The 12417-nt window shown below is 43.3% G+C and overlaps 1 protein-coding gene across 9 annotated transcripts in view; it reads right to left on the bottom strand.

Annotated features, from left to right (window-relative positions):
* Nucleotides 1-12417, bottom strand: part of LOC119173519 (uncharacterized) — a 264826-nt gene that overhangs the window by 162418 nt on the left and 89991 nt on the right. For 7 of the 9 annotated variants that reach the window (XM_075896500.1, XM_075896503.1, XM_075896507.1 and 4 more), the window contains exons 7-8: nucleotides 1484-1597; nucleotides 1052-1142 (exon numbers count right to left, since the gene is read on the bottom strand). In XM_075896500.1, coding sequence (XP_075752615.1) covers nucleotides 1052-1142; nucleotides 1484-1597 — 205 coding nt within the window. The remainder of the gene's footprint in view (nucleotides 1-1051; nucleotides 1143-1483; nucleotides 1598-12417) is intronic. The other 2 variants (XM_075896504.1, XM_075896505.1) reach the window with 1 other exon arrangement.

The following is a 12417-nucleotide window of genomic DNA, read 5'->3' as shown; positions in this document are numbered from 1 at the left end:
CATTTTGTCACAACTTGGCACGATTTCAGCAAATTTCATGGTTTTGGCACAGCTCGGCGCGAAAATTGAGAAATGTATCAAATTGGCTCAATTGGCGCAGCTTTTGCACCCCTGCGAGTCTACTGTATTCTCATTGGACAGAAGAACTCACTTGCTTGGAGCACCAGAATGGCTAACTATGAAAACATTGGTTGCGATGCCTAACAACATTGCTGCACTGAATGACGAACGTCTAATGCAAAAGACCAGGCACAGTTTTTTTGTTTCCTCTTAACTCAAAAAGAAAGTCATGATAAGAGATTAGCGAGTACAGTTGAGTGATGATGCAATCACTTTGAGCCGTATTTCAGTCCGCTGCAACACTTGAGTTGAGTGATGATGCAATCAATTTGAGCCGTATTTCAGTCCGCTGCAACACTTGAACTATTGGCGTGACCAACGTCATCTTAAACTGGCTGACCGAAAGCCACCAATGATGCCAGCTACAATTTGAAATTACCGTGGCGTTATTGTGCAGAAAGTGGAGTTGTCAATTCCACGTTAACACGGCAAAAGTACGCTTTATGTGCCCGGTTTCAAAGAAAAATGCCCCTAATTTTGTCTGCTGTTGCCGAAAGTCTGTTATACCACGGTCCATTAAAACATCATTGCATCAATTTAATACACAGGCCAACCTTTGGCTGAGTAATGGTCTCTTGCATCTGAAAGTCCGTTGTATGCAGGTTCGTTATAATGAGCGTAGAGTGGTATCGTATAATGATGATACAACTAGGAAGCATTTTTGCCCCAAGCTGTATACTCTCGTTAAACAGAGCGCACGCAATGCAACCAGAATATTTAACAGGAGTCGCGTTTACTGAAAGATGAACAGGCTTACAGACTGAGTATGAGACCAATTATAATTATATCAGAAGTGTTTGCTCCGTGCAGTTTCATATTCATTTACTGAGAGTCTAATGTGGTGCCAATGTTTCAGTCAGCAATCGGTTTTTGAGAGCTCAGTGAGCCGACGTAGAGTATCACACAAACAGTCAGCGTTTCGTAAGCTCACCTCTACGGCTGGCCTGATGCTTGTTGGAGCTCGAGGTGGCCGCACCAGAGGGTGCACACCTGCCATCGTCCTTGGAACCTTTGGCTCCAGCCTGCAAACCACAAAGGTACTTACTTATATGCAGTCCAGACAACGTCCACAAGGGACATATTTTGGCAATCTCTCACAGTGAAGAGACTGCTGCATATTTCATGAAAATACTGCACTCAATTACCTACCAAGCTCCATCCTACGAGTAAATTATTCCCCCTCTCTAACCTTCTATTGCTCAAATTGTCGAGATTTTTTTCTTTTTTTTTCTTCCACTTACAAGGCTGCGCCAGTTTACACGTACGAACTGAGATGATACATGACCCCAACCCCGAGTGAACCGAGCTCGACTTGTATTGGCAAAGGAAAGCAGCCACGGCTGCAGAAAACAAGACAACGCACCAGAAAGGCCACAGTGCCAAAGAGTGTAGAACTTAGACCATCCACGCCTGGCTTTAGCTTTCCTTGCCTGAACAATTCTTCAACATTTGCTTGATGGTTCCTACCCTTGAAGTGCTGCACCAAAGCCAAAAAATGTCTAATCATGCAATTATACTGGAAGGAAATATCATATGGCAACACAAAAAAAAAAAATTCACACAAAACAATGCAGTCATGACATGTGCTTCTAAAACAACAAAGAACTTTTTTTTTAACTATTTCAGATACTCTAAGCAAATGAATTTAAGGAAGAACCACATTATATCTCGCAAAGCTGAAAATTTATAGAACATTCCCTTATCAATGCATGCTGCTGGTCTAGTTACCTCAATATTACAAAAACTGATTTCAAAACTCTCCGACATCTAGATTTTAGGACTTTGTCCCAAAGCTGCAGGTCTGAAACGTAATTTATTAACCTTCTAGAGGTTAGATTTTTTCGTAAAATGCAGGACAAAATGAGGAAGTTTTTTTCTTCCTGAAATAATCTTTTGAGAGAATTCTACCGCACACACGCGAATAAGGCTCGTGCTTGTGTAAGGGCCGCACTTGGCAGTCTACATTTTGAAAAAAAGAAAAAAAAATCTCGCCAGCGCAACGGCAGCATTTTCACATTTAGCCTAAGACAAACTTTGTGAGAATCACCAGATGACAAAAGTGTTCTGCGGCATCGTCACAAAGCACCATATGTAAGCTATATATGACAAGATTACATAGGCTTTTTGATAAGTGGATAAAAAATTGAACAAAATTTCATACTTTCGTGAAACGGCCGCAACCTGTAAGAATCACAGAAAAGTAGTGCCGCCCTTACACAAGTGTATTTCATATTTAAAAATAAAGATGTCCAAAACTTCTTTGCACAAAAAATAGATTTTGTTGTTACAAACAATGATTAGTTCATAGTAACATAACATCTATCAAATCCTGGAAAAAAAAAGCACTTATTATTGCCATAGCAACTATAAGGACACTCTCGGCTGAGTTTTGATGTCGCCGTCACGTCTCAGATATATATATATATTCTTCAGCATGCTGCATTAAAGAGACACTAAAGAGCAAAACGCCTTTCCACGTATTAGTAAAGTACAATTTCGGAATCCCCGAAACACCCCTCTTACTGCGACACAACAATAGGTAAGCAGAAAACGCACGAAAAGAAACTGTGGGTGGAGACACCACCTTGAGATTCCCGCACCACACACTGTGAACTAATCAATTTTTGAAGGCGTCTACTGGGTCCTACGTAGCTTCTAATTGATAAAATTGAAGTACATTGTAATTTCTGGGTACCATAGACTTATCATACGAAGTCGCGAAAAATTTCATTGAACCAATGTCAGAGAAATACGAAATATACATTGTGGAATTTCTTGAGTCAAGTGCAGAGATTACAGCATGAAATTTTAAAATGATACTTGAACCTTGATTTTCTTCGCTAATAATGAAATAATGACAGTGAAACTTATCACAATGGAGTTCTCAGATTGCAGTTTATCAATCTACAACAGCTCATTGTTTCTCTTTAGTGTCTCTTTAAGCAATTTTTTTTTAAAGCCATAACCCCTCTGTCTTATAGCAAAGAAATTCTGTAAAAAACGCTTTGCAACCTTGTTTCATTCTGTTATTTAGTGTGTTTCATGTATGCTCACCCTGCTTGGACTTTTTGTCTGCAGTATTCTATAAATAAATAAATAAATAACTAGGCCGTGCCGCTCATGCTATCCATCTCACTAGAGGCGTATAATGTCGATGACCGATTTCCCGGACAGCCTAAATTCTGGTAACGCTTGATTTCCCTGACTCATCCCTGGCATTGTCAAGTTTCCCATAGAGTCAATTAAAAAGTTCTGTTCTCCAATTGTCTCGTCCAGAGAGGACAGCGTGTATGACTTTGGTCCGTGGGTGTTGCCTTCGATGATCTGCGCGCTGCCAGCATTTCAGTTCCAGTTGAGATAACCTTTAAGGGCTTCGCCAACGCTGACAAAGACCTCGAGCTGTGTGTGGAATTGATGGATGATGAAATCATTTGTCAAGTTACGGAGAATTTCCACGAGTCTGACACTGAGGACGAAGAGGCAGCACTTAGACAGCCAACTAGCTCGGAGTTGGCACGAGCATCGGTGTACACTGGCATTATGACATTAACCGAAATTGAGGCAGACATGATCACGGGCAAGTGGAATGCCATGCAGTAGAAAATCAACGACCTTTTTGGACCAAAGTGTTGACCACTAAGATAAGACTGGCTACATCGAATTTTTTTTCTTTCTTTTATAAACAAATGGTTCTTTTTAGAGCCACCTAAACAATGCATTAAATGGATTGCAACGAAAATCTTGTACTCCTGCCGTGACCCTCTCCATGAGTAAAAAGTACCTGTAAAAGGAGTGCGTTTTTGCATGCATTCATTTTTATTGACTGCCCAATTTTCCGGACGCTTTCATAGTCCCTTGAAAGTCTGGGGAATCATACATCAACTGTACACCATTTACCACTGTCAATGAACATGTAGCGGCGAGTTCATTAAAATTTTTGTTTTTTCCTATGAAGATTGATCGCTACCTCATCCCTTTTCAAAATTAAACATTTTCTTTTCATTAACCGCTGGTTTCATGATTGATAACCCGTGATGGGTGGGAGCCATACATCAAGGAATACGCAAGCAAGCGAATTCTCCCATCATCTAGCTGCTTCCGGCGTCGACACCCACACTGTCTAAGACAATCTGAGGTGAACGTTTTCGTGAATCGGAACTGTACTTTTCCCAACTGTTATCAGTATCGTCGACGTTGACTGACGCCAAGGAATTGCGCCGGACAACGGCGAGAACCCTGTATGTAGTTCGGCCTTTGCACCCACCGCGTGTTGTTTAAGTAGCTTTAATAAAATACTAGTTGTGCTGAAGCAACGCGGGCTTGCATACGTGCCCACACACAAGAAGAACGTGCTGCTGCCAATGCGAAAAACATGGCTTAATGCACATTCGACCATGTTCACTTCATATTGTATGGTTCTTAAATATCCTAGCCTTACTTTGTATAACAGCCCGATGTAATGCTATCGTATTCACTGCTTCGACCTTGCACCAAAACTGTGACTTTATATGTATTGTAGTGAACATAGCTTGCAGACCTAGAGAAATAAGTGCACCAGAGTATTCTTTAAAAAAGTTACTTTTTGTAGTGCGCAAAAAACGTTTGAGGAAGAAGATAGAATGGTGAGATAGGACAGAGCGCGCACTTACAACCAATTTTATTGCACAGATGGCACACATGTTAGCTCATATGCACAGATGTTAGCTCTCTCTGAAAAAAGAAAGCTAAAAAAAGAGTTAACAGCAAAGGATCTCTATGTGTCGGGTGCAATAAAAAGCACGCCAAAATGTTTGTAGAATGTATTATAGGCGTTCAGTTTCCGATTTATTTATCATGTGGTCGATACTATATCGGTCAGACGGGGCGCTGTCTGAACAATCGGCTTAGGGAGCACGCAAATCTGATGCGAGGATCAGTGGGCAGCCACTTGGCAAATCACTGTGCGAATCGTTGGTGCACCCCTAAGTTTGATGAATGCCAAGTAATGGTAAAATATAAGGACCAGAAGGCACGTGGAATATATAAGGCTTTTTTTATTCGTAAAGCAGGAATTGAGCATGTCAGTGCGCCATCCGTAAATCTATTGGATAATGAATTCAATATCTTTTCAGTTAAGTTGTCAAGTAAAGATTGGAATAAGGTGGTCTGGTGCATGCACTATCATTTGTCTTTTTTTCTGTGAGTGATCTCTTCGCCCTTTTGACTGTATATATATTCCCGCCATCTGTGCAATAAAATTGGTTGTAAGTGTGCACTTTGTCCTATCTCACTGCTCTATCTTCTTTCTCAAACGTTCCCTGCACACTAAAAAAAGTAAATTTCTTTCAAAATGGAATACAAATCAGCCCAAGTAGCCCCACTTTTGCACCAGAGTACTTTCCCGGTAAGAAATGTTTTTGCTCTAACAGTAAACATTAGAAAATAGTTACCAATACTCCGATCCGAATCGGACCGCTGTGCGCACTTTGAAGATGTCACTTATTTTCATTTTCCGAGTCTCATAACTGGCCATCTCACTAACTCATCCTCGTCTCATTAACTGAAATCGAATTATAGAGATTTGGCATTTGGGCAATGGTCCACATAGGAAGAATTGCCGCTCGACTCTTTAATCCTACAGTAACTGGAGCACACCTCCGTAATGTAAGTGACCTGCGGGAGTGAGCGCATGGAAGAAAACTGTGTGATTGTGCGCCCATCCTAAAAGCAAAATGACTGAAAAATCTATAATGATTCTTTTGTCAAATCGTAAACAAGATGAAGTCATTTTTTCAGAGTCCTCAAACAGGAAACGTAGCCATGGCGGCGGCAATGGTGTAATTTATAGCTGTACAGACACAGATGTAATCGTGCTTCAGGTAGCAATAAACGAGAGTCCGAAGCGATCCCCCTTTGAGAAAGTAAGAACCAGACAGCGTAACTTTGTGGACGTAAGATGCAGTAACATGCTCGCATTCATATGTGCAAGCAAAAAACACCGAGCCACTTTGAAAAGCATTACCATACTTATTTTAGAATCTAGGCCGACAGTTTTTTTGTTTTTTCAAGTTTCTTTGCATGAAACTCCAGGATCGGCTTAGATTCAAGGATTTTAAAAATGTGCCATTTTTCATTGAAAAAAGTGATGCACAACTAGCACCCCCTAGACAGTATTATAGCCATTAGTAGCCAAGCCAGCACATTGTTTAAGTGCTCACGTGAGGCTTAAGGGGGGACGCGGGTCTTAGAATGGTGAAAAATGGCCAAAAAGTCGATTTTGAGAAAATGCTATATTTGAAATTTTAGACCTATAAGCACGTGTCTTTGAATTGTGAACGCTGAATTCGATCCGTAAATGGATTAAAATTGATTATGAAGTCGCCACGGGAGCCGCAAAACAACCCACGGCAGGTCAAACTCGTTCAAAATTCCTGCGCGCGCCGCCGGCGAGGCAGTCGGCCGATCACTGCCATCTTGGGCTTGTTTTGATGCTGATTCCTTTGTGCGCATTTTGCCACCCTTCAAAATGGCGTCGCTTAAACGGAACGGCTGCCCTCACTTGTTTTCCGGAGCCCCCTTCCGGGCCGTTAATTGGCTGGAGCGCGCGCGCACCAGGCGAGCCCCCTGTTCCTCACTTCCCATTGGCTGATGCGGCCAAAGTTGCCCGTGCTTTTTTTTTTGTATATTGTTCATCGGCCGCCGGTTCCCGTTCGCGCACGTTGTTCGTCTGCTGCCCGCACGTGCCTGCTTGCGCTACGCGACCGACGCACCGACTTTCCGTCTTTTGCCGGCATGATTGGAGATGCTCGTCTAAAGAAGAAGACGCGCCAAGCGTACGGCGAGCAACGGAGGCACCTGTGAAACGTCCGCCAGAAGAAAGCAGCCAACAACCTGCAGCCGATATCGCCCGATGTCGCTGAAGCGGCGCATTCCGACGATGGCGCGCAGCCGCGGCCGCTTGTGTCCAAAGCGGTGCACTCTCCTGTGCCTTGCAGCAGCACCTCATCGGATTGTGTCGTCGTCTGATCGCCATCTTGCACTTCCAGCAGCATCCTAGACCGCATTGACACGGCGTTTTATTAGGCGGACGAGTTTGCTGAGTGCGTGAGAAATGCAGCGGGCTTGAAGGCATCACTCGCATTGCAGTGCGCGACGGAACGCAAGTTCGATTTACTAGATATTGATCTGGAGGATGGTGGCAAAGAAAACGGGACAGAATTTGTTATTGTTGATCTGGCGGCGATACGCTCGTTATTTGGACTTGTCGCGTGCCCAGAATGCGGTGAAAGAAGCGTCACTATTTAAAGGCTAAGAAAGAGTACGGGCTGTGTTCGAAGCTCGTAGTCACGTGCGGAAGTTGTGACTTTCGCGAAAAGCGTTTTTCGTCCCCACATATAGCCGACGAGACCGATGTAAAATTAAGGCCGTTTAAAGTTAATATGCGTGCCATGAAGGCCATTAACAGTATCGGCAAGGGGGGCAACGACTCTGTCGGACTTCTTCGCCGGGATGAATATTTCGCATCGAGGGCTTCACCACAAGAGTTACTAAAGCCACATGAATATAATGAAAGAAGCCTACTGTGCGACTGCTACCGAATGTGAAGCGGCAAGTGTTGCTCGCGTCAAGGAGCTCTATGCGGAGTTCGGCAACGCGCCCGGAAACGTCGACGTCATTTATGACGGTACCTGGCTTACCAAGGACATAGCTCGCATATATGTGTTGGCTGCATTGTTGAGATGTATAGTGGCCTCGTGATAGACCATATCGTGCTATCGAACTTTTGCCTGGCTTGCACCACAGGACCCAAGGAAAGAGAAGCAAGACATTCTGCCTGGCTCATTCAGCATGCCCCTCTGTGCCAGAAGAATGTTGATTGTAATGCTGGCCAGATGGAAGTGGAGGCAGCACTACGCTTGTTTGAGCGGTCACTTGAAAAGCACAAGCTTCGTTATACGACAATGCTGTCGGACGGCGACAGCAGGACGTTCCATGCACTCACAGAAAAAGAGGTGTACGGCTTCATAAAGGTGGCCAAAAAGGACAGCATAAATCATGTACACAAGCGTATGGGAGCTGCCTTACTTACCCTTGTAGAGAAAAAAAAAAGCTCAAGGTGGCTCATTTGGTGGAAAGGGCAGACTTACGCAACAAAAGATAAAGAAGATCACCTCATACTATGGCTACGCATTGAGAAGCCACAGGAACGATGTTCCAGGTATGCAGAAGGCTGTTCTAGCAACTTTGAACCACATGTCTTTGACTGACTAGGCACCAAAGCATGACCTTTGCCCTGGAGGCCCTGAATCCTGGTGCAAATTTCAGAGAGCTCTTGCGAAAAATGAGAAGCCGCCACCACACAAGGACAGCCTGCCTGATTTCGTAACTGAGGCATTGGAGCCTGTGTTTAGGCGGCTGAGCGACCATGCCCTCTTGGAAAGGTGCAGCAATGGGATCACCCAGAACCCAAGTGAGAGCCTGTACGCTATGATTTGGCAGGAGGCCCCCAAATCTCAGCATGCATCCTTGCGGAGCATTGAAAGGGCAGTTGCCGAAGCCATTAGCCGCTTCAACCAAGGCACAACCAAGAGCAACGTGGAAATTGCCGAGAAGCTGAGCTACAGCGCTGGCAATAACTTGGTGCGTCGCAGCCTTGAGAAGGACAAGGGCAGGCTGCAAAAATCGCGATGAGAGCATCTCGACAGTAGTTCAATAAAGGAAAGGCTTTCAAAGTGTCACAAGCCAGCAGGGGACTCTGCTTACAGCCCTGGTCTGCTGTAAACAGTCATGATGGCAAATAGTGAGAATTTTTGCAGAAATAAATATTCTTGGTTTTAGACCTAAACATTGTGTAAATCTATTGTCTATCCAAGGACAACATTATTACATGATTTTTTTGTGTTCCTTTCACTTGCAAGGCACTGGAACGACCACAAAGTAAAAAAATAATAATTTTCATGCTGAGTCAATGACTATTTTATAGTTCTAGAACAAGCTGTGAGCAGTATTCTGGATGAGTACAGTGAAATTTAGCATGGCCATTTATCCTATAATATAGAGCTACAGAATTATGTCCTTACTAACGCTGTAGCGTGAATGCGATAAAGTTGGTATCATTTTATTCGTTTTGACATGATCTAGGGGGTGATGCTCTTTCTATTTCTTTAGCATCACTTTAAAAATTACCATTGAAGATTTTAGTGAGAGAAATTTATTGTAATATAGTGACCATAAGTGTTTGTCCATTTTCTTGCTCATAAAATGCCTTCAAATGGATAAATATAGCATCACCCCCTACAGCAAGCATCCAGCATTGGGATTATGCATTCACTTTTTGGATTTAGCAAGAATAAATTGCCAAGAAGTCCCGTAAGAAGTACCCAATTAATTAAGATTCGGACCTTCATATTTTCTAAACCACTTGAAATATTAAGACACAAATTAGATATTTGAAATCAGCATGAAAAACTAGCTTAGGTACTGAAGTTTGGTTAAGATTGAGCAAAAAATTAAAAAAAAACAAAATTTTAGAACCCACGTCCCCATTTAACTAAAATGAGCTAGAACTCACTAAAATGAGCTAGAAAAGCTAGCTCATTTTAGTGAGACCGTTGTTTTGATCTTTATGGCGAGTGTTGAGGTGAGCCGTTCAACCCGTTTGTCATTTCGAGCCGCGCTTCGAGTGGTCTGTGTGTGGCGTAGCTCAATGATGCCAAACAGGCGGTGTCACTATAGTGCCGCTTATGCAAGGAAAGTTTTCTTAGCCGCGGAGTCGTCGTCCAACGTTTATGCGGGGCGGGACTTTGGAGTGGACGAAAAAAATGTGTGTCACTGGAGAGGCTGCAGCGTGGGAGGACAACCTGAGAACTTTGATTGTGCGCTCTTTTAAGAAGTGCAGCATACCCAATGCACTTGGTGGCACTGAAGATTGCTCCCTGTTTGAAGACAGCGACAAAGAAGTCAGCGACGAGGAAGCAGCAATGACGACTCAGAATGAGCACGGCATCGGCAAGCACAGCATCTCCTTGATGCAATTAAATAAGTGCTTTGTTTTAACTTCATTTTCAATGAATATTTCCTCTTTGTGAACACGGTTTCTTTCGGCCTACATTCGAGGTAAGTTAACTTTTTTTTGGCTTCAGACTTTTATTTCCATTTTTGAGCACATCGTTTTAAAAGAAAGACAATACCACATACAGTTGGAAAACGTTTCGCGCTGCTCTGTAGTCAGGGCCAAGATGTGCTCCGGGGCCTTTTTGACATTAGGAGAAGCTCTGCAGCCAATGCCAACACACCACGCTCCAGCAAAGTGTGGACCGCGCACGAAACCAGAGTAGCTATAAGATTGTGCACAAAGGTCAGCAGCAATACATGCTTCCGGTTGAGGAGACAACTTGAAGACGGAAACAGTAAAAGAAACATGAACGGCTGCAGATGTCTCAAGCTGACGCAAAACATTGTTGCCATAAAACTTGAAGCTGAGGTGCTGTCCTCCTCAAACTCTAAGCTCATCCTCACTCAATTCAGATGGGGTTGCGAGATAGTTTTGAGCAGCGCATGTGTTTTGCAGCGTTGGTGCGCACCCATGCACGCGTAAATAGGACGTCATGGAGCGACGAAGTAAACGAGGCGGCTGATCTCCGTCACTCGGAAGGCGCACGCAATAGCATCCCGCCGTGTGTTAGACTTGCCATCAAATCAAATGTTCAAGCAGAGAGGAAACACACCGCCCGTCTCAAACAGCATGAAAAGATGCGGGGGGGGGGGGGGGAAGAAAGCAGGGGTCGCTTGAGCAGCAACTGCGAACTTTGATTCTAAGGGCACGGTCGCAAGCACTATCTCAGCAAGCATCAGCACACGGCTTTTACACCCTTCTGCGTGGCACGCTCTCAACGGAAAGAGATTGTGCGAAAAACACATCTCGCACATTCGATGAAATAAGGACACACTTCTATCTATCAATACGGGTATTTCCCTTCCCACAACCTGTTTTGTGCAGGGCGCAGGCAGTTACCCTTAGACTATTGCAAGCCAGTGGGTACCCTAACCCTGCAGTTCTTTATGCCATGCACCCTGAACGGTATCCAAGTGCGGACTGTCCTGCCTGTAGAATATTGGCAACATTCAACCATGTGTTGTGGGAATGTGAAGCCGTCGGCTCCACCTTCAGCGAGGACAGGTGGGCAGCACTATTACGCTGCCCCGAACAATTAAACCCTGGCTGTCCAGAGTGCCCGCGAACGGGCTGCCAAGATCGGCTTGATGGTTCCTACGTGGGATTAGCCGGGCAGCGTGAGGTCTCCCTTGCGTTTTCTCAAGACCAAAATTAAGGGGGCAGACTGCTCTTTGGGACCAAAAAGTGACAAACATATTCATTTTTTAAAATTGACATATTTGGTTTTTGCAAGTATTTTTCTATCTCTCTGCAAATTTTCACGCACCAAGAAGTAGTAATTTTTTTGTAATGTCATTTTAACTGTCCAGATTCTTGGTGCTGTTAACATGCAGAACCTGCAAAAAAAATGGGCAACCGACTTTGAGGCTTCTTTATAATTTGCCAGCCCCTTTCTCTAAGCTCTACTACAAATTTATGAGCGCCTTTGTGAGGATTGCTAAACATGCGCACCATGATCGTTGCTTTTTGAAGAAACTGTGTGTTTTCAGTTTTTTCCATTTTTCTCAAAAAAGTAAATTTGTGACTATTCAATTTTGAGGCCTCAATAACTCTGCAGCTAGGGCAGGTACAGCAATATTTCTATTTGCAGTGGAAACCTGTATGTGTGTAGAATGCAAGTATGGGAGCAAAATTTAGAGCACATGCCTGTTTAATTAATTACTAATCAAAATTGTAACACAATTCCAACTGCTTTTGAAAATGTATAGTTCATTTTGCTGCAAAATAATCAATAAAGGTCTAAAAACAAAAACCTCTTCCATACTTTCACTCTATAGTCGTTAGTCTATGTTGGCATGTCCTAAATATCACTTTTAATTAAGCACTTTTTTTTCTATGGTGGCCTTAAACAATAGGGAGTGAACTTAAGTTATCTCAGCAACAAAGTGAGTTACAGGAAAACTAATTACATATTTGAAATCAGCAGAAAAAACTGTATAACCCTGTGCAGTTTTATCAAGATCACTGAAGAAATAAACAAAAAATGTCTAAGACCAGTCTGCCCCCTTAAGCTTTTAATCAATCAATCAATTTTTATGGAGTCACCATACTTTATCTCTTACAACAATGTTTTGTAAAGTTATGCAATTTCGGATTCGAAGGAGTTAGCTGTCCGCCTTATTTCGTAATTTACCCGAGTCATG

Source organism: Rhipicephalus microplus, chromosome 5 (genome assembly GCF_043290135.1).
Source record: "Rhipicephalus microplus isolate Deutch F79 chromosome 5, USDA_Rmic, whole genome shotgun sequence".
Classification (NCBI taxonomy): Eukaryota; Metazoa; Arthropoda; class Arachnida; order Ixodida; family Ixodidae; genus Rhipicephalus; species Rhipicephalus microplus.
This window is presented reverse-complemented; position numbering and strand designations above follow the sequence as displayed.